The 27,948-nt window shown below is 35.9% G+C and overlaps 1 protein-coding gene across 2 annotated transcripts; it reads left to right on the forward strand.

The window, feature by feature from the left end:
- Positions 1 to 5,473: 5,473 nt before the first annotated feature.
- LOC115955764 (vacuolar sorting protein 18) lies at positions 5,474 to 26,527 on the forward strand. 2 transcript variants are annotated; one of them, XM_031074086.1, is made up of 23 exons: positions 5,474 to 5,822; positions 6,093 to 6,305; positions 6,386 to 6,525; positions 7,081 to 7,176; positions 7,314 to 7,381; positions 7,584 to 7,685; positions 7,925 to 8,069; positions 8,337 to 8,480; positions 8,581 to 8,700; positions 8,863 to 8,919; positions 10,346 to 10,405; positions 11,026 to 11,133; positions 11,474 to 11,616; positions 15,978 to 16,056; positions 17,458 to 17,520; positions 17,614 to 17,744; positions 19,744 to 19,849; positions 20,445 to 20,633; positions 21,344 to 21,571; positions 22,665 to 22,820; positions 23,332 to 23,493; positions 25,453 to 25,612; positions 25,968 to 25,996. In XM_031074086.1, the coding sequence occupies exons 1-23, from the start codon at positions 5,657 to 5,659 to the stop codon at positions 25,979 to 25,981; spliced, it is 2,850 nt and encodes a 949-aa protein (XP_030929946.1). In that variant the 5' UTR covers positions 5,474 to 5,656; the 3' UTR covers positions 25,982 to 25,996. The 2 variants fall into 2 exon arrangements, with proteins under 2 accessions (XP_030929946.1, XP_030929945.1); XM_031074085.1 differs by having other exon boundaries at positions 5,475 to 5,822; positions 25,453 to 25,569; positions 25,989 to 26,527.
- Positions 26,528 to 27,948: the final 1,421 nt, after the last annotated feature.

Genomic DNA, 27,948 nt, shown 5'->3' on the forward strand with positions numbered 1-27,948 from the left:
TCAAAAAACCACATTGATTGCATCATAGGGAAGGGCAGTGAAGGAGCATGGTTATTCACTGGTTTCTATGGCAAGCCAATCACCCATAAAAGGTGGGAATTATGGCATGAAAGCTCGAAAATGTGTTAAAAACACAAGAGCTGTTTAGACCCCCAAATTAAAGTTACGGCTCGATAGATTTTACACTAACTTAATTCTAAGTGCAGAATAGTGTAAATGCGAGCGGATAAACAAACAAACTACTCTAATCCATAATCAAGACAACATACCAATAAAAAGGAATGTAAAAGAGTAGGAAAGAGAGATGCAAATACAAGATAACACGCCGATGTGTTATCAAAGAGGAAATCGAAGAACTCGGCGAAAAACCTCTTCGCCGCTCTTTAAGCTGTAATCGATCCACTAGACAATTAGTTGGGATACATGGGTTAGCAAGAGACCCTCCAAGCCTAATCTACCCATTGTACCTAAGCCCTCCAAACTCTTACTCCAACAAGGCTTCTCGAAACCGTGTCTTGTCTAGCTCTCTGGATCCTGCAACAAGTACCATATTGCATCTACCATCCTTGGCTTCTTCCAATGCTTCCCAGTAACACCAAATTATCACTTGACACTTTGAAAGGGTGTGGTAAGTGTTTGGGCTATTAACCTCTCAATGGTATGGAAATGGAGAGGTAGGAGTTGAGGAAAATCCATAAACAATTGTGTAAAGAATTGTGGGTATAACAATCTCTAACTCTCAAGGTGTTTGGCTAGGGTTTTCTCCCAAAAGCACTCCTTAACATTTGTGGATAATGTGGGTATAAATAGTGTAGGCACAAAAAGTGTGTATCAGAATTGACGGTCTGGCAAAACAGAATGTCTCGCAGGAAGGCCTTACCCGCAAGATACTCGTGAGACACAGCTGTCTCCATCCTGTTCTGACTCTTCACATTCCAGCATGTGTAAGTCACATGGGTCACTTCATGGGATGCTTAGTCGCGAGATACCCGCGAAAACTCTTCAGTCTTCAATTACTTGAGTCTTCACACTTTCTCTCTCTATCACATAACCCTTACAATCAAATCTCACAATAAATATAGGGTACAAAAGATTGAATAAAATTACAATCAAATTTGAAACGGAATTAAAGCCAACAAAACACATAGTTGTAAATTACAACTTTACATGGGATTTACTTTGACAACTTAATAACCAATTCTGCTTACCTTGGTTGTGTTTTGGTGATTTTAACAAGACAGTGAAAGGTTCGAAAAAGGTAGGAGGGAGCAACTGAAGCCATGCACAAATGCAGCTCTTTAGAGATACTATCGATGAGTGTGGCTTTTTGGATATGGGATTTAAGGGCACACTATTCACATGGAAAAAAAAATTCAACAATGGGCAAACCATTTGGGAGAGATTGGATAGAAGTTTGGCGAACAATGAGTGGTTGATTCGGTTTGGGGGCTCCATAGTGCATCATCTAAATTGTAGCACTTCGGACCACTCTCCTCTTTGGATTTTACCTGAGAATTTGGAAGTTGTAAATCGAAATAAGCCATTTCGTTTTGAAGAGATGTGGCTTGCCGAGAAAGGTTGTTTAGATATTGTCAAGTCCGAATGGGTCAGGCACAGAAACAACAACATTGATTCAAGTATTGTTGGAAAAATTGAGGATTGTGGGAAAAATTAGAACCATTTGTAGAGAGTTAAAGCCTAGATAGAAACTACTGGCTCAAGCAGAACTGGAAGCATTTATAACGGGGGTTAACTTTAGGGATAGAATGCTAAAAAATGAAATTAATAATCTCCTTGACAAGGAAACTAGAATGTGGTTTTAGCGGTCTCGATCATTGTAGGCTATCCATGGAGATAAAAACTCAAAACATTTTCATAGCAGAGCCACCCAATGGTTTTAGAAGAATAGAATTGATGGGATTAGGGACTCCTCGAGACAGTGGTGCTTGGATCCAAGAAGGGTAGCTAATGTGGTGCTCGAATTTTATAGCAATTTATTCTCCTCTCCCCAGACTTGCCAACCTGTAGTGGCATTGGATTCAATCCAAAGTATTGTGACTGCTGACATGATTAGAAAACTTTCATAAGATTTTTTGGAAAGTGAAGTTCAGGTGGCTCTCAGTCAGATGGCTCCCCTGAAAGCACAAGGACAAGATGGTATGTCACCCTTATTCTACCAGCACTACTGGAATTTGGTTAGTAAGGACATCACTCACTCTGTTCTCTCTTTCTTAAATTCGGCCTCCCTACCTGAGCACCTCAACCACACTTTCATAACTTTGATACCTAAAGTCAAAAATCCAGAATTAGTTTCTGAATTCCAACCCATCAAACCATGCAATGTCTTGTACAAAATATTTTCTAAGGTGTTGGCAAACAGATTGAAAAAAATACTACCACATATAATCATAGAGCACCAAAGCGCCTTTACAAAAGATCGACTTATTTCTGATAATATTTTTATAGCTTTTGAGTCCCTTCATTGTATGCAAAATCATAATTCTGTTAAGGATGGTTTCATGGCTCTCAAGCTTGATATGAGTAAGGCGTATGATCGAGTAAAATGGTCTTTCTTAAGGCCATCATGAGAAAATTGGGTTTTAGTGAGAAGTGGATATCTCTCATGATGCTCTATGTTTCAACTGTATCTTATTCCATTCTCATTAATGGAGTACCTACGGGTTTCATTAAGTCTACAAGAGGAATAAGGCAAGGAGATCCTCTCTCTCCATTCCTGTTCCTATTATGTACTGAAGGACTCCATGGTTTGCTCACCCAATTGGCTTTGAGAGGGGACATACATGGTTTCTCCCTTAGCAGGAGGAGCCCTTCACTAACCTACCTTTTATTTGCATATGATAGTTTGCTGTTTTGCAGGTCCAATGCAGAGGAGTGCCATAAAGTAATGGAAGTGTTACAAGTTTATGAGATGGGTTCAAGACAACAAATAAATAAGGCAAAAACCATAGTTTTCTTTAGCAAGTCTACTAGTGAAGAGCGGAGGTAGATGATAAAAAATTGTTTAGGAGTGGAAGAGATCTGGAGTTATGAGAAGTATTTGGGTTTGCCATTTCTAGTGGGTAGGAACTAAAAAATCAGCTTCAACTACATTAAGGAGCGTGTTTGGAGAAAACTTCAAGGTTGGTAAGAAAAACTCATTTCTCAAGTAGGTAGAGAGATCTTAATAAAGGCGGTGGCCCAAGCTATAGCCACCTATACCATGAATTGCTTCACGTTTCCTATTGGTTTGTGCAACAAGATTGAGGGGCTCATTTGAAAATTTTGGTGGGGACAAATGGGAGATCAAAGGAAAATTCATTGGGTTAGATGGGCAGAGCTTTGCAAACCAAAGAGTGAGGGTGGAATGGGCTTCAAGGACGTAGCATTATTCAATGACGCTCTCTTATCCAAACAAGCTTAGAGGTTACTTCAAAATACAAACTCTCTCTTCTATAGAGTTTTCAAGTCTAAGTTCTTTCCCTATTGTTCCATCATGGAGGCAGCCGAGTCTTAGTCAGGTTCGTACACATAGAGAAGCATTTTAATAGGTAGAGAGGTGCTCAAAGAAGGGATGCAATGGAGAGTTGGAACTGGGTCAGCCATTTGGATATGGTTTGATCCTTGGCTGCCTTCAGAGTTCCTGCCCTTCATTACTTCCCCAATTGTCACCGAGTTTGAAGATGCACAAGTGGAGGCCCTTATCAATCCAGCCACAAAATAATTGGAATTCTTCTCTTTCACAAACTCTTTTCCTCCTAAGAGACATTGCCTTGATTGAATCAATTTCCTTAAGCTCCAATCCAATTGAGGACAAGCTCTTATGACCCGTTACTCCAACAAGTATATATTCTGTTAAGTCAGGGTACCGATTCCTTTATTAATCACAAAGTTTCAATGACCATTCGTATCAACCTAGTAATGATGCTTTTATGGAAGAAGGTGTGGGGGTTAGCAGTGCAACCTAAGATTCGAAACTTTCTGTGGAGAGCTATTAAAGATTCTATCCCGACCAAGATTAATCTCAAACGACGAAAGGTAATTCCAAATAATTGTTGTGATCACTGTTAAAGCACCTCAAAAGATACTGTACATGTGCTTTAGTCGTGTCCTCTCCTATCACCAGTGTGGGCTCAAGATCACTACTGGAGTTTCCGCTCTACCATGACCTTTCTGAACTTCAAGGACTTGATTGAGTACATCACTGTGGAAGGTTTAGATTTGGCGTTCTTTGCTACCACAACATGGATGGCATGGTTTTGTGGAATTCTTTGCAAACTAGCACCAAAGTCTTCCCGATTCAGCAAGTCATTCCCGAGGTTCAGACTTGTCCAAGCTGCCTATGTCAATTCCATTCCACCAAAACCTCCTAATTTGTCCACTCGGGGTTCACAACAGATCATCTGGAAACCTCCTCCCTAGCCTAAGCTTAAAGTGAACTTCAATGGGGCTATTTTTAGAGATGTTAATTCAGCAGGGGTCGGTGTCATGATTTGAGATGATAAAGGTATGGTGGTAGCTTCCATGGCCGAGAAATTCCCACTGCCATATTCGGTTATTGCAGTTGAAGTCATTGTAGTGATAAAAGCTCTAAGGTTTGCTAGTGAAAATGGTCTTGCATCTATTATTCTAGAAAGGGACTCCAAGATCACCATCGACGCCCTGTTGGGAGCTGATTCTTCGCACGCTGATTTTGGAAACTTGGTAGAGGAAGCAAAGATGCTAGCAAGTCAATTTGTTGATGTGAGCTTAGAGCTATAGTCATGTTAAGAGATAGGGTAATTGTGCCGCTTATAACATTGCTAGATATGTTAGACATGTTAGCGAGTATACGGTGTGAATGCAAGATGTTCCTCCACACATTTCCGCTGTAATTTAAGCTGATTTGACTTTTTCTTAAATAACATTACAGTGTTCTTTCTCAAAAAAAGAAAAAAAAGAAGGAAAATGTTTAGTTTAGAAAGAAACCTTCCAAGCTCCTCATATATATATATATATTTTTTATTGAATGTTAATTTTGAAAATCTAACTGTTGGGTCATGTTCTTATTATATCCTTTATGATTGCAAAATTTTAAGAAGATAAAAAATTAATAATTATGTCATCAATCAAAATGTTTCAATTTCAAATTTTTGTGGTCTAAAATTATGCATAAAAATAAGTTTGTCGATCAAATAGTAAATAACATTTGATTTAAACAAAATTTAACATGTATGTTAAGGACATATAATTTTTTATTTTTGAAAAACTTAAAGAAAAACATATAATTTAATGGTTAAATTTTTAAAATTTACATATAATAATAAAAAGATATATAATAAGTTTGAAAGGTTGCTCACTAACCTTTGTCCTATAAATTGGAAGTAGTCTTAAAAAAAAAAAAAAAAAAAAAAAAAAAAAAAATCCCTACTTCTATTGGCTAGCAGTGCCAGGTCAGTACTATTGATTCATTGAATAATTTCACAAAACGAAACGTCGACGTTTTTTTTTTTTTTTATTCTTGGGTTTTCTCCCGTTGGCCGTTGGCATTTCCTTTCTTTGATAGTTGATCGATAATTGATCTCCGGTAAATCAAAATTGGAGTACACTTTTTTTTTTTTGGATAATCAACTGGAGTACACTTAGACTTAAGCAACACGGGTGAGAATTGAATTGAAAGATGGATCAAGCAGGAAGACAGGTATTCACGGTGGACCTTCTAGAAAGATACGCTGCGAAGGGACGCGGAGTTATAACTTGCATGGCCGCCGGCAACGACGTCATTTTGTTGGGCACCAGTAAAGGTTGGGTCATCCGCCACGATTTCGGCCTCGGCGACTCCACCGGTTCGTTCCTACTTTCCATTTCCTCCAATTTCTGAAATTCAATTAAAAAAAAAAAAAATCTTTTCCCGATTCAACACAATTCAACACTTTCTTTCTTTCATATTGTCAATTCCATTAAAAATGTCGTACTTAGTACACAAACCTCCCACTTTTGCGGGGGTCCGCCTTTCGCCTAATTTGTTGGAGAGGGAGAGTCTGATACGTGTTACTAATAAAGTAATTTTTTTTTCTGATATTTGTGTTATTGGTTTTATTTGAGGTATGTTTTAGAGATTGATCTGTCTACGGGTCGACCCGGAGAGCAATCGATCCACAGGGTGTTTGTTGATCCAGGAGGGAGTCATTGCATTGCCACTGTAGTTGGTAGTGGAGGTGTTGATACTTTTTATACTCATGCCAAGTGGATTAAGCCTCGAGTTTTAACCAAATTGAAAGGTCTTGTTGTCAATGCTGTTGCCTGGAATAGACTACTCATTACTGAAGGTAAGCCTTGTTTGTTTGATTCATACATGTGGATATCGCCAAACATTTATGCAGTTTGATTTTGTTGTTTTAAAACACAGCTTCGACAAAGGAAGTTATTCTTGGTACGGATAATGGCCAACTTCATGAGATTGCGGTTGATGAGAAGGACAAGAGGGAGAAGTATATTAAGTTTCTGTTCCAATTGGGGGAACTTCCCGAAGCTTTCATGGATTTACAGGTCTCTCTTTTTCTGTGTTTTTCTTCTGAAAGCAATAAAAGAATAAGGATTTTTGTTTGCTAGTTGCTGCATATTTCTGACTAACTTGCGTGTTCCGTTACGCAAGAAGCAACTAAGAAAGTTTTTCTTTGGATAGTAGTAATTTTAATGCTTTGGTGTGTTGAGTTGCGTGCATTTGCTACATATCCAGTTGATTTGGCTTGTTGGCCATGAATTTTCTGTCAGAAAATACCTAATCAACTACTGTGGATTTGCTCAAGCTCTTCAAACCTTGTAGGTTTTGAAGATTAAAGGATTCTTTTGCTTGTTCTGATAGATGAACTTGTGAAGTACCTTTAGGGGGTCAAAACACTGGAATGCCATCTTTATGTTTTGGGGGAGTGGGGGTAATTGGTTGGGGGCAACTGGGTTGCTAGGTATTGGAATGGGAGCTAGATAGATTAAATTAAAGCTGTCTTGATTTTCAGAAATTGACACTACAGTTTATTCGCAAAAGGAATTTATCTGTGTACAATTCTAAGGCACTCTGTTTTGGTTTCTTTTTTTCTATTACAGATGGAAACAGCTAGCATAATGAATGGAACTAGATACTATGTAATGGCTGTTACTCCTACACGACTTTACTCTTTTACTGGGATTGGATCCTTGGAGGTAAGATTAACTCTAACACCCAATTTTTACAATGAACATGTCTGACTCTATGGTGGGACAATTTGTTATCTACTTATAGCTTGTCTTCTTATTGTATAATTTGAATTTTATGCTTATTGATCATTTTAAATATTTAGACTGTTTTTGCAAGTTATTTAGATCGTGCTGTGCATTTCATGGAGCTTCCCGGTGAAATACCAAACAGGTAAATGCATTTTTTATTTGAACATTATTTTGAATAACTTATTTACAAAATCAGACACTAAAACTGTAGAGGCTGGAGTATTCTTTTATACTTACATTGGAAGTTTGCTTCTCTTCCATAAAATCTATTATTTATGGTACTTGGCATTTCTTTTTTAGCTTTCTGAATATGAGGTTTCCCTGTGATTTTGGTTTACTATCAGTGAACTGCATTTCTACATCAAGCAACGAAGAGCTGTGCATTTTGCCTGGCTTTCAGGAGCTGGTATCTATCATGGTGGCCTAAATTTTGGAGCACATCATGGGTAAATTTTAACATTATTGATTTTCTAGCTTTCATGTGAAATTGGAACCGTTCATTTACACTATTGGATTTCTTACTTTAGTGGGTGCTATGTGGTTTGCCTTTTGGAATGTGCTCATTACGCTTCCCTGATATAAGGAGTGGATTGTTTATTGATTTGTATCAGCTGCAGTTCAACTATGAAATTTGCTTTGTTTATTTATGTATTTATTAGTTTTTGTTTGGAAAACTCTTGGGCAGCTCTCCAAATGGAGATGAAAATTTTGTGGAGAACAAGGCTCTATTGGACTATTCAAAATTGTCTGAAGGTGCTGAAGCAGTAAAACCGAGTTCTATGGCAGTGTCTGAATTTCATTTCTTGCTTCTTATTGGGAATAAGGTCAAGGTGCGTATTCACTTAACTAGTTGACACTCTTAATTTATACTTATGAATGTGCCCTTTTCTTGTCAACCTTATGAATGCTCCAACCTCAATGCTGGTAATAAGTATAATGTTTTGGACTACTACTATTAATTAATATGAGGTACAGTAATCTTGCATTATCTTCAGTCTTCTACCTGAAGTTTCCTACATATAACATAATACATTTATTCCGTTTTTCAGCCCTATAACTTATTTTCTAGGTCCTTCGAATGTTTTTTTTTTTGGTAGGTTGTGAATAGAATTAGCGAGAACATCATTGAGGAACTTCAGTTTGACCTAACATCAGAATCAGTTTCCAGGGGTATCATGGGATTATGTAGTGATGCCACTGCTGGATTGTTCTATGCATATGACCAAAACTCTGTTTATCAAGTTTGTATCTTCTGATGACTTCATCTATTCTATTTTTGGTCCATGTCACAGTAGAAAATACCTTTCTCCCATACTGCTTAATTTAAGAATACCATGCCAGGTGTCTGTCAATGATGAAGGCCGAGATATGTGGAAGGTTTATCTGGACTTGAATGAGTATGCTGGAGCTTTGGCAAATTGTCGTGACCCACTCCAGAGAGACCAAGTATACTTAGTACAGGTCAGACTAATTGATTTTATTGCAGTTGAGCTCTTGGTTGTTCTGATTAAATGCCTCTTTTGTAATTTCTTCTCACAATTTTTTTTAATCTTTTAAGGACAGCATATATGTATCAACTAAATCTTGTTATCTGAGTCTATAATAGAGTGATTTGTGGTGCAGGCTGAAGCTGCATTTGCCTCCAAGGATTATCACAGAGCAGCATCTTTCTTTGCAAAAGTGAATTATCCATCACTTGATCTTATTCTGTCATTGTATTTAAGTTACAAATTTTGTTATTTTTACTTGGTTCCTTATGAATGAACTTAGTATTTTTACTTTGTACTTCCTGCGTGCTTGGAGCATTTGTCTTAATAAAATTTGTTACTTATCAAAAAAAAAAAAAACCTAAAGAAGAAAAAGAAAAAAAGGAAATTGATTCCTTATGAGCGAACTTAGTATTTTTACTTTGTACGTCCTGCGTGCTTGGAGCATTTGTCTTAATAAAATTTGTTACTTATAAAAAAAAAACCTAAAAAAGAAAAAGAAAAAAAGGAAATAGTGAAACATACCAAACATCTTTCACCTGTTGAGCCCAGAAAGATTTTAATTATATCTATAAACCCTAAAGACTTACTACTGTCTGATTTCTCAGACATCAAATTTCTTTTTTTGGATAAGTTTTATAATGCAAAAGTGTTTTTTTTTTTTTTTTTCTCTGTCAATAACTTTTTGCTATTATACTTGAGTAAAATGCAAGCTGTTGTGACTCATCAAGGCAAAGCCACCTGATCTGCAGATGCATAATTGACTCCTCCCTCAATTGTGCATAGTCTCATCCCCCATTTGAAGGATAGTAAATTTTGATTTATTTAATTTTTTTCACAAAGATATTGATTTCAGTTGTGATTCTTCTGAATTTGAAAATGTCTAACATACATGCAACTCATTCTAATTCTTAATTCATACACTGTTCTCCCCTTTGTACCAGTTTTTCATGCTTTTGTTAATTGATTCCTCCCTCAATTGTGCATGGTCTCATCCCCCATTTTGAAGGATAGTAAATTTTGATCTATTTAATTTTTATCACAAAGATATTGATTATCAGTTGTGAGTCTTCTGAATTTGAAGGTGTCTAACATGCATGCTACTCATTCTAATTCTTAATTCATAACACTGTCCTTCCCTTCCAACCAGTTTTCCATGTATGTGTTGTTGATTACTATTTCTAGCTTATGTTGGAGAAGACACCTCTATTGTTCACTCTATCTTTCTTCACTTTCTCTTTCAATGGTCCTTTGTATCTTCTGGTGCCTTTATTGCAATTATGTTGCTGGCTTGTATCATTATCAAACTGGCTCTGACTCACTCGTTAACTGTCTTCTGAGGTAGCAGACTTGATATAGTTCATATAACTCTGATCAGTTAATGCGACAATATTGAAACTTTTAACAGACTTGAGAATATACAGACAATTCTTTGTTGGTGAAATCACATAAATCATGAATAATATTTAACTGATGATGCGTTTTTCTTTTAACTTGAGAGCATTATTCTAGTTCATGTATATGTGTGTGTGTGTGTGTGTGTTTTCTTCTTGTGTGTTAATTTTATTTATTTATTATTATTTTTTTATCTCTTGTAACTGACAGGAAATGTTTTGCAGATTAACTATATGTTGTCATTTGAGGAGATCACTCTAAAGTTCATTACCATAGGTGAACAGGTAGTTGGAATACTATTTCATTCTTTTGGCTCAATAAATATGTAGGGAAAATCAATATAACTGCTTTTTCTGCTGCATGCAATGTATCATGTTGGATGCAAGTGTAACCCAATTTTGGAAGTTCTTGTACGTCAAGTTTATATGTTCCTTCTTTTTTGATTTTTTGTTTTTTTATTATTTTTATTTTGATTTTTTATGTTTGTGCTTTAGCAGATGTGATGCTGGAACTGGGGTTGAAGTAGGGAATATAGATTTTATGTTGCCTTTCATGTTAATTCCAGTTGGTCAAATATCCTTGACCCAGTGCACATTTCTTTTTACTGCAAGGCAAATCATTATGAACGTATGTAGAAAAATCATGAAAAATGCATATTTTTATCTTTGACTTATAACTGCTGCTAGGTGTGTAAAATTCTCCTAACTTCCATGTGGATGTAAGCTGTAGAAAATATTATGGTAGATGTATATTGCATACAATATCTGATATATAATTTATGACTTTTGTCTTTGAGCCTTCCAAAATTATAATTATGAGATTGCATGAGTTTAGCTAGACATCCTTTAACTGGAATAGCGAAGCATACATTTACAATTTTATATTTTGCTTTGCTTACTTGCAGGATGCCTTGAGAACTTTCTTACTCCGGAAGCTTGATAATCTTGCAAAGGATGATAAATGCCAAATAACAATGATCTCCACTTGGGCTACTGAATTGTACTTGGACAAGGTTTGCTTCTTTCTATACTGAATTGTACCAATGCAATCTCTTTACCTTATTATAGTATTTGGTATGTTAAGGCTCCTAAGAGGGTTTCTTTCTTTGTTTGTACTGCACCATTATGTGGGCATATTCCCTTAATAAACCACCATTACGTACTAAAAAAATTGCGTGAAAACCATTTTTGAGACATGTGAAAGAAGATTAGGTGTTTTAGTTATCTTCAACATCACATGTATTGTATCATTTGAAAATATATTATTTATCCCTTGACTACAGTGATTGCAAAGCATGGATTATAATGTTGCCATTTTTAAAATTAAATTTATATTTCATCAATTATTTGTAGATAAATCGGCTGCTCTTGGAAGATGACACTGCTGTGGTTAATCATGGTTCAGAGTACCAATCAGTTATTAAAGAGTTCTGTGCTTTTCTTGGTGATTGCAAGGACGTATTAGATGAAGCAACTACAATGAGACTTCTGGAAAGGTAATTGTTAATGCAATCTGCTATAAATTGTTTGCCTCCCTTGAATACATGTGTCTGAACTATTCTTTCTAATCTTATTCTCTGCCCCCTGCGCCCACCACCAAGGGGGAGGTGGGGAGGAGAGGGTGTCACATTTGCATTTGTTATCAGTATCTTAAATCTAATATGTTCTGTGATGGTGTATTGTAAATAAATCTATTAGAAAAGTGCAAAAAGGGACACAAACCCTAGTACAGGGGAAGCATACAAAGGAAAAACCAAAACAAGAGGGAAAAAAATCAATTAACATTTAAAATTCAGCTGATATAAAAAATCTAGAAAATTAGTCAAAGAAGTTGAAGTGTTAGTGCGAGCTTGTAACCTAAGCAGGGGCAAACAGGTAATGGGACTATGCTTTTTTATAAAATAAAAAAATTTTGATATTAGCCTATCCCCACTCATTTACATTGTAAGACCATTGACCTTTAGGTCAAATGGCAAATTATGTGTCAAACACTCCCCCCCCCCCCCCTCCTCCTCCAAATAGTTTTTTTGTTTGATAATTAAGAAATATTATTTATTCATTAGCCTCCAAATAGCCTACCAAATTTCAACCCTACCATACTTCTAAAATTTTCTAGTCCAACAAGCCTATAAGCTAATCTCAGATCTTGGCATCACCCCAAACAAACATAAGTCTTGTGCATTCTAGTAATGTAGGAATAGGTGATCTATGGACTCCATCTGATTTACACACAACACCAATTAGTGATTATGATACCTCATCTTTGGAGGGTATATAACGTTAAGATTTGATTCATAGTAGCTTTCCACCCAAACAGGCCATACAAGGATGAACTGTGACTCACCACATACCTCTCCAAGAGAATTCTGTCATCCCCATTACAGTAGTCCTTGATATGGAAACCATGACCTTTGGAAAGAGACCATAGCAGTTTGTTTCCAACATCCTGAAGGATTATAGCAGTAAACAACTCATCTAAAAATAACATCATGGAATCAAGCTCCCGATCTTGAACCGGTCTCAAAAAAGGAGATTTCCAATGAATGTCTCCTATAGAACAATCCAAAAAATCTACCACTATAGCACCTCTATCCCTTGCTATTAGAAAGTGTTTTAAGATTAATTATTTTTCAAGGACCAAAGGTCATTCTAAAATAGAATTTAGTGTTGTTCCTTACCTCCTAGTGAATAAGCCTAACAAAAGTAGCCCACCCATTTTTGATGTTCTTCCATAGGCTTACTCCTCCCCCATATCCATATCTTTGCAACTTATGTTCCAATAAAGTTATAAACTAAATAGAACTAAACTCCTGCCCCAAACCACCCAATAAAAAAGTCTTGTTGGAATTTTTTTTTTTCCCATTCTGTTGGCTAGGCCTGCAGGCATAGGGAACAAAGACAAAAAATAAGTGGGAGCCTAGAGAGTGTACTCTTTATAAAAAGAAATCATCCGTTATATATATATATATATATATATATATATATATATATTAAAAAAAAAAAAAAAAAAAAAAACTTCCAGCTAGCCAATCTGCATTCCATTCACACTAAAATCCCATCTCAAACAGCCTTGGATTTAAAGTGAGCACCCAAGGGTAAACCCAAATATTTCAATTGCAAATGGCATGCATTACACATAAGAATTTCTGCTAGCTCTTCCAAATTTGTTACCTCACCCGCAGGAGCTATCTCAGATTTGCTCATATTAAGCTTTAAGCCTTAGACAGCTAAGGGCGTGCCTTAAATACTGAAGCTGCATCACAGAAAATAAGATAATCATCCATGATAAATAATGAGAGATCTTCATAAGAGCATTGCTAGCCGTATCTGCAGGAAAACCTGATAGATAACCCTGTTCTACAGCCTTAGAAATCAGCCGGATTAAAAGTTTCCACAGCAAAACCAAAAAAAGGATAGGCGATAGGAGAACCCCTTGCCATATGCCTCTAGTACTTTCAAAAAATTCTCTAGGACTACCATTCACCAGAATTGAGAAGCGAACTATGGAAATACAAAAGGCTATCCACCTTCTTTACTTTTCCCCAAATCCATATCTTTGCAACTTATGCAAAAATAATTCTAAATATACATGGTCATAGGGCTTTTCCAGGTCTAATTTACATTACACCCTTGGGAGCCCTCCTTTATTCTACTGTCTAGACATTCATTCACAATTAAGACAATCTAAAATCCACCTTCCTTGAAAAATGCAATTTGAGTATTGGAGAGAAAGTCCCCTCACAATTTCCAATCTGTTTGAGAGCACCTTAGCAATGAATTAATGCATACACTACCTACAAGGCTAATAGGGCTAAAATTCTCGACATTTACAGCAGTTTTATTTTATTATTATTATTTAAATCAGAGCAATGGATGTTGCTTCTAAGCTTTTTTCAAACATATCTTTCTCGTGGACGTTTGGAAATAACTCCATAACGTTGTCCTTCACCATAATCCAACAAGTTTGAAAGAAGGTTACAGAGAAGCCATATGGTCCAGGTGCCTTCAAACTCTTCAATGCTTGCAAATCCTTTTCATCCTCAAATGATCTCTCTAACTTGGCTGATGTATTAGCATCAATTGAATTAAAAGACAGTCCATCCAACTTGGGTCTTCAGTCTTCTGGCTTACCGTTTAGATAGATTACTATAAAATTGCAGTATTTTGTTCTGGATCTCATCTTGGTTCTATGTGACAGATTCAACATCCCTTAGTTGTCCAAATTATCCTATAAAATTGTCACCCATGTGAACTGGCCAATCTATTTAAAAACTGAGTATTTTGATCTCCCTCCTTAAGCTATAATGCTCAAGATTTTTTATGCCAACTCATCTATTCCAAAAGAATCACCTTCCATAGTTCTATCTTTGAAATCTCCCTTTTACTCAACTCATTTGCTGAGAGAATCCACTCTTTCTCTAAGCTGTCCATCTTCCAAACTTCCTCTACTAATTCTTCCTTTTCCGCCTACATCACTGAACTTCACCTTATTCCATATCCTCAAATCATTCTTCAAAGGCTTTAGATTTTTTGCCAAGACAGAACTTGGTGATCCTGAAAAGTAGTAGCTGCACCACCAATTTTGAACTTTCACTACAAAACCTTTAACTTTCATCCACATATTCTTGAACTTAAAAGATCCTCCTCCACTACTATTTATCCCATTGCTAATAAGAAGAATAGGGAAATGGTCCTACAAGAGCTAAGTGAGTGATAGCCTTTGATTCAATTGCTAAAGTGCACTTCCCACTCTGGTGATTTAAAAAAATCTGCCAATTTTCAACATGGATGGAGGATCATTGTTATTAGAATACTTGAAAGCGCCCCCTTGTAGAGGAATATCTATGAACCCATGCTCTAAAATAAAATTAGAGAACTCCCATGTTGGAGAATGGCCCCTTATAGCTCCCATACTTTCACTCTGGAATTTGGTTATATTGAAATCACCTCTAATGCACCATGGGTCCCCCCACCAATCATACAACCCCCTAGTTTCTCCCAAAAATAATTCTGTCCGAGTCTTTGTTGGGGACATATATTCTGTAGAAAATCCAAGAATAGTCATCACGTACATGTTTAAATCTACAAGACATAGAAAATCACCCACTGCTTCATCAATTCTGAATACCACATCTGCTTTCCATTCCCTCAGTAAGCATAACATGTCTGCTTCAGACATGCTCTCTAGAGATTGACTCGATTTTGGTGTCTTGTAAGCATACTCCTCTCTTTCCATTCCCTCAGTAAATCTCTGATCCTTAATTGCTTCTCTCCTTCATTTAATCCATGCTCATTTCAAGAATTTATATTCAGCTACATGATGATTCAACAAACAAGACCCTTCTCCTTTTTGATCTAATGCCCTTTTATGCCCTTTCCTAGAATCATATTTTACAGATTAAAATAAATTCAGCACCCTTTTCCTCATACCTTAACTTTTCTGGAAAACCAAAGGTTTTTTCTTTGGGCAGGAGGGGGGGGGGTGGCTCAAGGTCAAATTTCATGTTTGGTTGATTAGTCCCAAAATTAATTAGCAAAGTATAAGGTGGGAAGTTGCTCAATTGCCCCAACATCTGGTTGATTAATAATCATGGAGACCAAGTTCTTACCTAGCTAGCTTGAAATTTGTAGTTTGTAATTACCTTTCTTATTATAATGCATGGTATTAACTGTTAACCCTAAAAAGTGTTATTTTAGTTTACTTATCTCATTTCTTTGTTATTGTGACTATTGATGCAGCACCATGCTTTATATTGAAAAGGCAAAACTCATTTCTTATGCATGTAAACCTCTCATAAATTTCTAGTCAAGTTAAAGAATGCTAAAAACTTTGTTTTTCTTTTGTAATGTGCTACAGTTATGGTCGGGTTGAAGAACTAGTATATTTTGCTAGTCTAAAGGAGCAGTATGAAATTGTTGTTCACCACTATATTCAGGTGCTTTCTCGAAGCTTTGAGTTTCTTGTGGAATGTTGTTGTCACCTGTTGCTACTACTACTTATAGATCAACTCTTATATCCTTTTTTTTTAAACGTAAAATAGTGATTGTTACATTTAGACTAACACTTTCTTAAGTGTAGCTTCTGATTTTAATTTTCTCGTTCATAGTCATGCTATGTTTTTCCTTGTTGATGTATATTCAATTCCTTGTAATTCTTTACTTTTTCTAAGGTTCAGCTTTGACATCTTTTTGGGTCTCATGTAGTTGTCTAATGCAAACACTAGGTGGTCTTGGAGATTTTTTTTTTGGGGAAACTTAGTCCAGCCTTTGTAGCTCCATGTGGTTTTTGGGTTTGTTCTGCCCTCCCTAATTTTATTAATAGCAAAAGGTCATAACCCTGAGGAATTTTCTACACAGAAGCCCTACTAATAAGTAGCAATATTCTACCAGCATTGAGAGGATATATGGTACAAGTCCAAGAATTACCTAATACTTATCCTTCTTTGGCAGATAAACCCTGGACTGCATACCAAATTCTAAAGATTCTTAGAGAGGATTCCTTTGCCTTCTACTGCATCAGTCCAAAGATGGAATAAAATTAGATGTTTTGAGCTTAGTGTTTTATCCAATGGGATTTGAAAGATGTTTTTAGTAGAGAACAAACACTGGCACTCTCCTCAAACCAATAACATCTTTCTCAACTCTTTGATTTCTAGTAAGGAAGCCCCATAATATTGAGGAGGCTGACAGACAACTCTCAACATGACATATCCGGAGAGGGCATTGATACAGACAAATCTCAATATACCATACCTGTGCTTGTTGCCTCTGCTATAGGGTCCCACACATATTAGCTTTTGCTTTAAAAATCCAGGCACTTGTGAGTTGTGCAGTTTCTCTTTGGCTCAAAAGAAAATGAATAAAGAGTGGTGGAAGGTTTTTTTTTTGATTGGTAAGTTTTCACACTCAACCAGTGGGCGTTAAGCCCATGACCTTACCCTCCATTCTTTCTTATCAGATAGGAGGTGCTGTTGGAACTAGGGCTTATGGGTGAGTGGAGGCTAAAATTAGAAGCTGATATAGTTATTTGATTATCCAGTGGGTGTTAAACCCATAAATTTACCCTCCACCCTTTCTTATAGGGGGAGGAGGTATCATTTGAACATAGCCATGGCCTTGGCTGCATGCCCACGGGGCTGCCATGGCCAAGTAAATCTTGTTGAAATTAAGTTTTATAATCTTCTTGCAAATCCTGGAGTATGGACTAAAATTTCAAATTGCTATCCAAAAAATTGGGATTAATTTTTAAAGTTGCACTAACTGAAGAAAAATTATGTCTCCATCACTACTTATAGTTGTCATTTTTTCCTCTCTCTCTCTCTCGGTTTTGTATTCAGCAAGGAGAAGCAAAGAAAGCACTTGAAGTACTTCAAAAACCTGCTGTTCCTATAGACCTTCAGGTAGGATAAGAAAATTTCAACACTGAAATCTACATGTTGGGTGATTTTTTCCCCACTCTGGGCCCTCCATAATCATTGAACTCTTTTTTGCAGTATAAGTTTGCCCCAGACCTCATCATGCTTGATGCATATGAGACTGTGGAGTCATGGATGGCCACAAACAACCTGAACCCGCGGAAACTGATTCCAGCAATGATGCGTTATTCAAGTGAACCTCATGCAAAGTAATGTGCACCAACTTGCATCTTTGATCAACCATATATTCCTTTCAGATTCATCACAAATTTTTCGTGATAGTAGCATTATGTTGTAATGTTCATGGTTAAACTTGCATGTGATCCTGGAAATTGTCGTAGTTCTAAATTTGGTCAAGATTATTGATTCAAAGCAGTTGCAGCTAACACCTGTATCTGGCATGATCGCTTGTAGTGGTAATGAATTTTTATTTCATTTGGCCCTTCACCTTTTTCAATTTTTAATTTGGTAGAAAGGAAATGTGTTGAAAAGACCTAAGCAGCAGTGCAAATAATGTACAAGTTAAGAGACATCAAAGACTTAACATCATCTGGTGGAAGAGAAAGTGAAATAAAATCTATGTAGAGGCTCTTTACTTGATACATTAAATGCTCTGGCCAAATGGTAATTCCTTCTTCAATAAGAATGGCTGAAGGGTAAGGTTAATCAAACACCCGAGAAAACTAACCCAATCCAGATCAGACAGTTTTGCCGACTCAATTAGTTGAGAGAGACTGGATTTAAGAATGCAAAACGTGATCATTTTTTGTTAGACATTGGGGCCTCATCCTATGAACCTGATGCACCCAACCAAATGACACCCCTATGACCTTCACCCATTACACCTCCCCGATCATCACTGTTTCACTTCCATGTCCCCACTTTGCCTCCTTTCTGTCCTTTGCCCACCTTGCCATCAACCTTTCCAGGCCCATGTCCCTCACAATATGATCTATAATGAGATTCAACAGAGATCTTTGCCAAATCCAACAGAGATTGCTTGTTGGCCTTGACACCACCTAAAATTGCTGGCATTGACAAGGTGAACCAGCAAAACCCCAATCTGATTGTCAACATAACCTTCCTGATCTGTCTATAACCTGCATCTTCCTAGTTGGCAGCAGTTGAGCTATCTTCAAACCTGATCTGATCAAGTTGGTTGGCAAGTTGACACTTATCCCAAGCCTGACCTATCCATGATCGCTCCTAAGGTGAGGTCATGGATCATGGATTCAATACCCACTGGGTGAATATGTAACTTGCCAATGGAAGAAATCATCAGTTGATACATTAGAAAATTTGTGCATTTCTTGTGGTAAAAAATGGTACCATTGGTCATTTTTTAAATGCCGAGATTTTCAACTCTTCACCCCCTTGAATCCAATGGATTCAATAATTCTTGCAATGTCAAGCCCCTTAGCTTTCTATTGTTTTGATAGGCCTCTCTGATGGTCTATGTGGTTATATTTGTACATATTCCTACTCACCAATTATTATGGATCTAGTATAATGCAAGCAAAGTAGCCTGCTTACTCTCCAAGTAGTGTATGTTCGAAGCAAGGAGGCATTAAAAACTAGACCATGCTTTTAGGTTTTGCTCATAAAAAGCAAATTATGTCTTTGTCCTAAAATAAAAAATAAAAAAACTTTTTGGTTTGATTCAGCGCTGAAATTAATTTACTGATGACATGGCATGAATACTTTGGTTGGGGGGGGGGGGGGGTAGAATTTATACATATGTCCAGGGAGCTCAGACAAGGTATTTACTTCTGAAGCCTTAAAGGCACCTATATGATGTTCCAGGAACAAAAAAAAAAATTATTCTTTTGTTTTGTTATTTGATTCATGAATTTTGGATGTGGAGCATTCTCTGATCACCAATTGAGATTGAGGATATACTCAGTTATCTTCTGTGTTATATTTTTGCCTTTTCTTTGAAATAAATTACAAGTACATTTGGATTTGAGTAGTTATAGTACTTTGCTTATGCCTCGACAAATTCATATTATGGAGAAAATTACATCTTGTCACTGTCTGACACAACACTTAAATTGATAAAAACCAACATTAGAAGTTACTATGACCTTTTGAAGTTCTGTTTCTGTTTAGGGGTTAGTTATGCATTTAGACTTTTTTTTTTTTTTTTTTTTTTATATTTAAGTATAAACTTTGTATTAATGGTTTGTTGCTACCATATATCACATGCAGGAATGAAACACATGAGGTCATCAAATATTTGGAATACTGTGTTCATCGTTTGCATAATGAGGATCCTGGAGTTCACAACTTGCTTCTCTCCTTGTATGCCAAGCAGGTTGATTTCCTTACTTTAGAGTTTTGAAATAATTTTTGTACTATATGCTTTTTAGTTAATTGCACTGTAATTCTTTTTTCATGCTCTATCATATATTATAATTAATGCACTCTGTATTGAATTATTGATGTCATGGTGTCGGTGGAATATGGTTTGGCCGATGCATGCTATAAATCTATCAATATTTCCAAGCATTTTTATCAAAACGTCCTATGTCTCCCTTTTTTTATGAATTCAATGTCAAAATAGTATCTGAAATATATTTGATTTTTTTTTTTTTTTTTATCATTCATAAATTGTTTTGATCATATAATAAAGTGGAAGTTGGTCAGTTTTTACAGTGACTTAAAGCTGACTCTTTTGTCACTTCTGAAACACATGTTTATCCTTCTGTTAGTTTAAGATATTATGGAGTGAATTGAATTTCTTTTGGGTTCAAAAATTAATTATTTCTTTTGGGTAAAATTCATGCAGTTATTTTATATATATATATATATATATTTTTTTTTATATATATTACTCTGGCATTTGTGTACAGTATAAATTACACTGCATATAGAAATTGAATTTTGTTTTTTCTTTCATATTCTATTAGGAAGATGATAGTGCACTTTTGCGTTTCCTACAATTCAAGTTTGGGAAAGGAAGGGAAAATGGCCCTGAATTCTTCTATGATCCCAAGTATGCCTTGCGCCTATGCCTAAAGGAAAAGCGAATGCGTGCCTGTGTTCATATATACAGCATGATGTCTATGCATGAAGAAGCAGTTGCGCTTGCCCTACAGGTAGCAATTTAATGCTAACAATTTTGTTATTCTGCCTTGTTTAATTTGAATACGTTGTAGTTTAATTTTTCCATAGCTGTTTCAATAGTTTTTCCCCCATTGGGGTTCAAGTGATAACCCAGTGGTAATGGCATTCTTTGTGATGCACCATTTTTGTGGTTCTAAACACACCTTCCCCTCCCCCATTATCTATCTATTGCCCCCCGGGGGGGGGGGGGGGGTGGTGGGGAAGAATCCCCCACTGGAAGTATGGCATTTTACCTGTGGGGTTTTGGGTAATTTTGTCATCAAAACGTGTTTGAACTTCTTTTTTTTAATAAGTAATAAAATTCTATTAATGGAAGAAAAGCTCAAATGGTAGAGCTTCTTAAAGAAGTACAAGATACCCCATAGAGCAACATTGAATAAAAGATGCAAATAAACTAGACTTAAGGTCAATGATTTCATGCCCTTGAATGTTCAACTATTCCATGCCCTTGCCGGTAAGTTGTGGTTGTTGCATCCTAATAATTAGAAATCTCTCATATTTGGAGGCTAGAAGTCTAGAAACTCGTTGGTTTAACCATACCCCACCATGCACTGTCTTCTTATGTGTGGAACGTATGCAGATTCTTAGGCAACATACTTGTTTTTAAACTTTCTAATGGTTATCTTTGCTTTCACTTTAGACAGCATTTTTATCTTATGTAATTCTCCTTTTGGTGCATTAGGTTGATCCTGAGCTTGCAATGGCTGAAGCTGACAAGGTTGAAGATGATGAAGACTTAAGAAAGAAGCTTTGGCTTATGGTTGCCAAGCATGTTATTGAACAGGAAAAGGGGGCTAAACGGGAGAACATACGGAAGGCTATAGCATTTCTGAAGGAAACTGATGGCCTTCTAAAGATTGAGGATATATTACCATTCTTTCCAGACTTTGCTCTGATTGATGACTTCAAAGTGAGAATTTATCACGTTCAATTTTGTTCTAGTTTCAGTGATCACAACGATTCCATTTATACCTTGGGCTACAATTCTTCTTTTGAAAAATTGGACACTCCTTTTTTTTTTTTTTTCCTGTTCTTGCTTCATAATTGATTTAAATCTATATTCACTAATTATTCTTAAGTTCCATGTTAGTTATATTCAACTGTTCTTTGTACAAAGCAACTCCATTTCAAATAATTCTCCTCCTCAAATGCCGATTAAATACAGTTCATTTGCCTTTAGAAGAATCTTTTCAGTTATATCCTCAAATCTCAGATGATTTTTAACATTAGCTCAGGCTATTTCCCTCCTTTTGATAATGGATTCTTTCTTCTTTATTGCCTGATCAAGTTCGGTGGCCATTTGCTGGTGTTTCCAATGTGGAAGAGCTTGCAGTTTACCCCCATATCTAATATTTTAGAGTTATCCCTTTCATTGGTCTTCTGCATCTGGATTTCATCTTATGCCACATAATGAATGTATAAAAACCCATAAGCTTGCTATTTCCCAAGGGTTAATGGGCTTAATACTTTCTTGTGCCTTGCATACAGTAGTTGAGCTGCATCCCTCTGTTGGTTCTGCCTTGGTTTTCTACCACATAACTTCTGCTCTCTTGCACTTTTTTTTTTTTTTTTTTTTTAACAAATGCTTCAGTCCTAAAGGTTTTGAAGAAAACCCAAACTTCTGTAAGCTTTCCGGAGTTTGAAACTTATATAGCATTTCTTCAATGTGCCAAAAACAGAAAAGAATTTTTTCCTTATGTGCCTTTTTACCTTTCAAATCTCATTTTTATAACCTCATGTCAAAATTTCAAGGGTGCAATATGATTCTGTTATCTTTAAAAGAAAAAAAATATTGTTAAACAAATATTGTGTGATACATGTTCTTTCTGAAAGTAGTTGATTTTTTTAATAAAAAATTGAAGACGGCATGTGTCTAAATGATCCTATGTCTAATATAACCAACTTTTGGATTACTCTTACTCGCTTTTTTTTATTCACTCTACTTGCTTTTAAAGTTGTCTTTGGATGCCATTAGTTCTTTAATTTCTTTTATATGTATGTAGGAGGCAATTTGCTCATCGCTAGAGGATTACAACAAGCAAATTGAACTACTGAAACAGGAGATGAATGATGCAACACATGGTGCAGACAACATCAGAAATGATATCAGTGCACTTGCTCAAAGATATGCTGTGATTGAGCGTGAAGAGGAATGTGGGGTATAAATCATCCTGATTTTTAGTTGCCATGGACAAGCCAAAATTTAATTGAATAATGTTACAGTTGTTAGTTTGTGCATGTTTGAAGATAATGTGAATTCACTTATGCACCACTTAGATTGGAGTGGAAGCAAATTATCATACTTCATATGGTTTTCTTTGATAGTGCTCCGTCTAATTACTTAAAAACTTTTTAGAGTTCCAAAACTGGCATCTCTGATTTAAATACCTATAATGGAGCAATCTCTTTGACCCCGCCACCCCTCCCCCACTATCTCCCAAGAGAAAACCCTATTTCTTTTCCCCTCATCAATTGAATAATGATTTAGGCGTTGAGAGTGACTCTGTTGCAATCTTTCTGATGCTTTCATTTCTTTATTACTTTTTTATTTACTGTGTTTTTTGCTTTAAAGTTGAAAGACACATCTCTCTGCCGTTGTGAACTGATTGAGTTTTTAGTTAGCTTTGTGCCTATATCTGAAATGTGACTTCTGCATCTGTGAATTATCAGGCTTGTAGGCGTAAAATCTTAACCATGGGTAGAGAGTACCAGATGGCTCGGGGTTACACATCCATCGGACCAATGGCCCCTTTCTATGTCTTTCCATGTGGACATGCCTTCCATGCACAATGCCTGATTGCTCACGTGACACGTTGTACCAATGAAGCTCAGGTAAGTTGTGGTGCTATTACTTTATTGGATTTTAGCGTTAGCATAAGTTTATGGCTATCATTGTTTCTGGTTAGTTTATCACTGGCTGTGTCAAAAGATTTGTGAGTGTATCAGAGATAAGTTTAGACTAAAACTATGATATATTTCTTAGATGACTAGTAATGTTCAGGTTTGTTAACTAGAGGGATCATATTTTTAACATGTTCTACTGCAAACATCATCTGAAGGAATACTAATCAAAAGCTTTATTACTTATCAAAAAAAAAAAAAATAATAATAATAATAATTAAAAGATTTGTTAAAACTAGGGGGGAGAAAAAAAAAGTGATTTTGATTGCATTGACAAGCACATAGTTGAGACATATGGCCCCTGTGAATGTGAATGGGTTGTACCACTTCATTTGTCTGTTTCCCTTAAATTGGTGGAAAGGAAAAAAAAAAAAAAAAAAAAAAAAAAAAACTGGGAAGCTCAATCAATAATTTTGGGTCTGACACCGAGTGTTACAGAATATCATGGGTAGAAAAATGTTCAATTACTTAAATTCTGTTTTGTCACTAGCTTCTGTCATTGTTGGCTTCTCACAAAATTGTATATAATTGAAACTTAATGTGCTTGGTACTCTTGAGACTGAAGGAAGCACATGCTTTGACTGCTTGATTAGAGCATTCCCATCAAGGGTTTTAAAAAATTTAGCATTTACCATCTTAAAAACCAACTTTATAGCATTTGACACATCACTTTACAATTCACCCTACATCAAAACTTCTATTTTTTTACCACTTTATTTAAATATTCTTTATTTATTTATTTTTATTCATTTTTTATTCTCTCTCGCTCTCTCTGTCTCTCTCTCCCTCTGTCAAAACCCAATAGCTGTAGAAGACTAGAACCTTCTCCCTCTCTCTGATCTTTTGCTCTCAAACCCATGCTCCATGGCTGACCACCAAGCTCCGTCAGCCTAAAACACTTCTCACCCTCTCCATCGGCCTAAAACACTTCTTCCCCCTTCGAGCTCTCTCTCTAAAACTGAGCCACCTCCATGGCTGGAGTTTTTCAAGCTCATCACCTCCAACCACAGCACTCAACAACCTCATTCTCTGCTCTATCTCTGAATTCAAACCTGATCCAAGCCTATCTAGACTTCGATCCCTTTGATCCAAACGAGGCAAAGCCTCCCCGTTCCACCACTGAACCCAGCCAATGCCAATGCCAATGCCAACCACCGCACACGATCTCAGCAGTGGATTTGCAATGAGATTTTGAGGGTTTTCAGTGGTTTGTTGCTGGGTTTTGGGGCTATTTTTGGTGGTGTTTTTAGGATTGATTTTCTGGGTTTTGGAAGCTCCTGTGTTTTTTTTTTGGGTATTTTCTGGGCAGTGAGGTTTTGGGTATTTTTTTGTGCTGATTTTCTGGTTTTTTGTTTGGGTTTCTGTGTGATTGCAGTGGGGTTCTTTCTGGGTTTTTTGGTTGGGTTTCTGTGTGATTGCAGCGGGGTTCTTTCTGGTATTTTCTGGGTATTTTCTGGATTGCAGTGGTGAAAGAGTTGGCTGAGTTGGTGAGAGGGAGAGAAAAAAGCTTGGGTGAGATGGTGTGACAGAGGAGAAGTGAGAGAGGAGAGAGAAGAGACTTGGGAAGGAGACAAGCATGGAAGAGAGAGAGAGAAAGAAATTAATAAAAAATGATAGCATGTTGCTATAGTGTGGTCTCAAAAATGAGAGCGCACTGTAGCAAGATGGAAAATTTTTTAGCAGATGGCATCTTTGATGGAGTAGGTTTTTGGGGTTATAAATGCTAAAAATAGCATTTTAGCATTTTTAACACCCTTGATGAGAATGCTTATGCTGATACATTTAGAATGATGTTTTTTGGTTTAAGATATGTTCCAGTAACAAGATCCTTCTGGCCCAGTCAAACTTATTTTCTTCTTTTTTTCCCTCCTGAATGAATGAACCTTGCAGGCAGAGTATATACTGGATCTGCAGAAGCAACTTACCTTAATTGGGGGTGAAGCAAGGAAGGATTCAAATGGTAGCCTAACTGAGGAATCCATAACCAGTGTGACCCCGGTAGATAAGGTCTGTACTTTCATGTGGTTCCTCATTTGCATTTTAGCAGCATGTATCTTTTTATGGAAATCAGAGGCCATGGCGCTATTCCTTTTGACCTGTACTTTATTGGTTCATATGGAGTTTGATACCATTTGAGAATGCATTGCTCTGAATTGCATCTGATTTGCATTTACTTCTAGTTTCCTTCCTTAGTAAACAGCATTTCATTGTTGACCACTATCTACCAATCAAATTTTTAGTAATGTTTGTTTTCACTTTTTTTTGCTTTTAATTCTGATGCAATTTAATAGTTTAGCAATTTAATAGTTTAGCCTCTTCAAGAAAATGCTAAAAATCTCATCTTCATATATGAGTGTTTGAACACAAGCCTATTGCTTCTCAAAAGTTAAGCTTAACTGACTAAGTTATGTCCAAATGATGGCCAGCTCCGATCACAGTTGGACGATGCCATAGCCAGTGAATGCCCTTTTTGCGGTGACCTGATGATCCGTGAGATATCTTTGAATTTTATCCTCCCGGAGGAAGCACTTCAGGTTGCTTCATGGGAGATAAAACCAAGTAGTCTTGGAAGCCAAAGGACTCTTTCTTTACCTTTATGATCATGTTGTCTGTCTGTGTATTCAGTGCCTCCTTTCCCCAGAAGTGTTATTATCTATGGTGATTTGCTATTTTGTTTCTATTGTTTTTTTGTTTTTTTCCTTTTTCGCAACTGTATTGTCTTAATGTCAATTTGGTCATGATCAATGGCCCTCAATGTATAATTTTTTTATGGAGCCCTGAGGTAGTCGGGTCAATTCCTGCCTTCTTAAGCGCAGAATTTTCCTTTTGTAGTAATGTAATTTCCCCAATGATTGATTTGTTACAGTTTTAATTTGTTTCCTATTGTAAAATCCTTCTCAACGGGTTTGTTTTTTTGTTTTCTAATCAACCATATTAGAAGTTGATGGAAGTTTAGGATTTTCTTTTTCTTGTTCTCGATAATGCAGTTCGAACACAAATGAAGCACAAACAATGCGTTTCAGTAAATGTTGTTTTGTGGGCTCAGACTCTTCTTTTTTATTTCGAACACTATCTCTTTTTTCCTTCCTTAGTGCTCTCTTTTTTAAGGTTTCTGAAAATCGGACCAGATAGATAACTGAAAAAGAATTGGTTCATCATTCTCCAATGTAATTGCCAAATTGGAGTCCGGTCAAATCAATGTTGTCATAAATAATTTTATAATTATTCAAATAAATAACATAAGTATATGACTAATGTATTTACCAAAAAAAATGTTTAAACTTTAAAGAATACAATTTTAAAGTGAGTTTTCCACTCCTTATATTAAGAAAATAAAATTAACAAAATGTAACTAAACATATTAATACTATAATATAAAGATAAGAATAATTTTTTTATTAAATAATAATAAGACTCAAACTATACAAATAAAGAGTTTGATGATAAAACATTAACCTTACCTTTTGGGAATTAACAAAACTCAAAGAAGGATTAAAAAACCAAAAACAAAAGGAAAATTTTCATTTTAAATCTTATAATTTAGGGGTGTAAGAGTATTTACATCAGTATAGCTATTTTAATATTTTAGCAAATATATAGCTAAAAGCTCAAAAAAAAAAAAAAAAAAAACCCTCATGCATTAGTCTCAAATGGTGATATGGAATATGAAACAGATTCTGATTCTGACAGTGAAATGAATAATTATAACTATAATAATAATACAAATAATTGGAGTAATTTCACAGGAGATAAAATCAACCGTTAGACTGATAAGCACAATAATAGTTTTTTAGATAGAATTAATAGAAAATTAGAATCTTTAGAAGATATTGACAGATCCACTATATATACTAAAGTTGAAAAGAAAAATGATAGTTTTTTGGGCCTCTATGAAAGAATGAAAGCTTTAAATTCACATTTTAAAAAAGAAATAGAATTTGGACCCCATCAAAGATCATCTTTTACAAAAACCATGACAGATAATTGGTGTATAAATAATAGTTTAAAAGAAGATATAGATAAGAATTTTCAGATGTTAAAAGCAACTGACAGAAGAGTTAATGAAGAAACTGACCCAATTAAGGAAAGAGTAACACGTATAGAAGATAAAATAAAAGATCTCATAAAAGAAAGAAGCACTATAGAAAATGACAGACTAAAAGAAATGGTGGAAAAGCAAAATAATAGAGAAGTTTCTAGTTCAGTACAAATTATATGTAAAAAGCTAGACACAGATAGACAAAAGAGCCTAATAGAGACAAGCAAGAAAGAATCTCTACATGAGAAGTTAATAGATAATAATAAAGAAATAATAAAAAAAGGAATGGTAAAAGACATGAAAGAAATGTATGAAAGAATAGAAAGTCAACAAACCAATTCAAAGGA

Source organism: Quercus lobata, chromosome 8 (genome assembly GCF_001633185.2).
Source record: "Quercus lobata isolate SW786 chromosome 8, ValleyOak3.0 Primary Assembly, whole genome shotgun sequence".
NCBI lineage: Eukaryota > Viridiplantae > Streptophyta > Magnoliopsida > Fagales > Fagaceae > Quercus > Quercus lobata.

Bases quoted from the DNA above. Each gene is read 5' to 3' on its own strand.
- LOC115955764 (XM_031074085.1), top strand. From the start codon at position 5,657: ATGGATCAAGCAGGAAGACAGGTATTCACGGTGGACCTTCTAGAAAGA. The intron at 6,526-7,080 runs GTCTCTCTTTTT...TTTCTATTACAG, and splicing joins AAGCTTTCATGGATTTACAG to ATGGAAACAGCTAGCATAAT. The intron at 17,745-19,743 runs GTAATGTGCACC...TATCACATGCAG, and splicing joins TCAAGTGAACCTCATGCAAA to GAATGAAACACATGAGGTCA.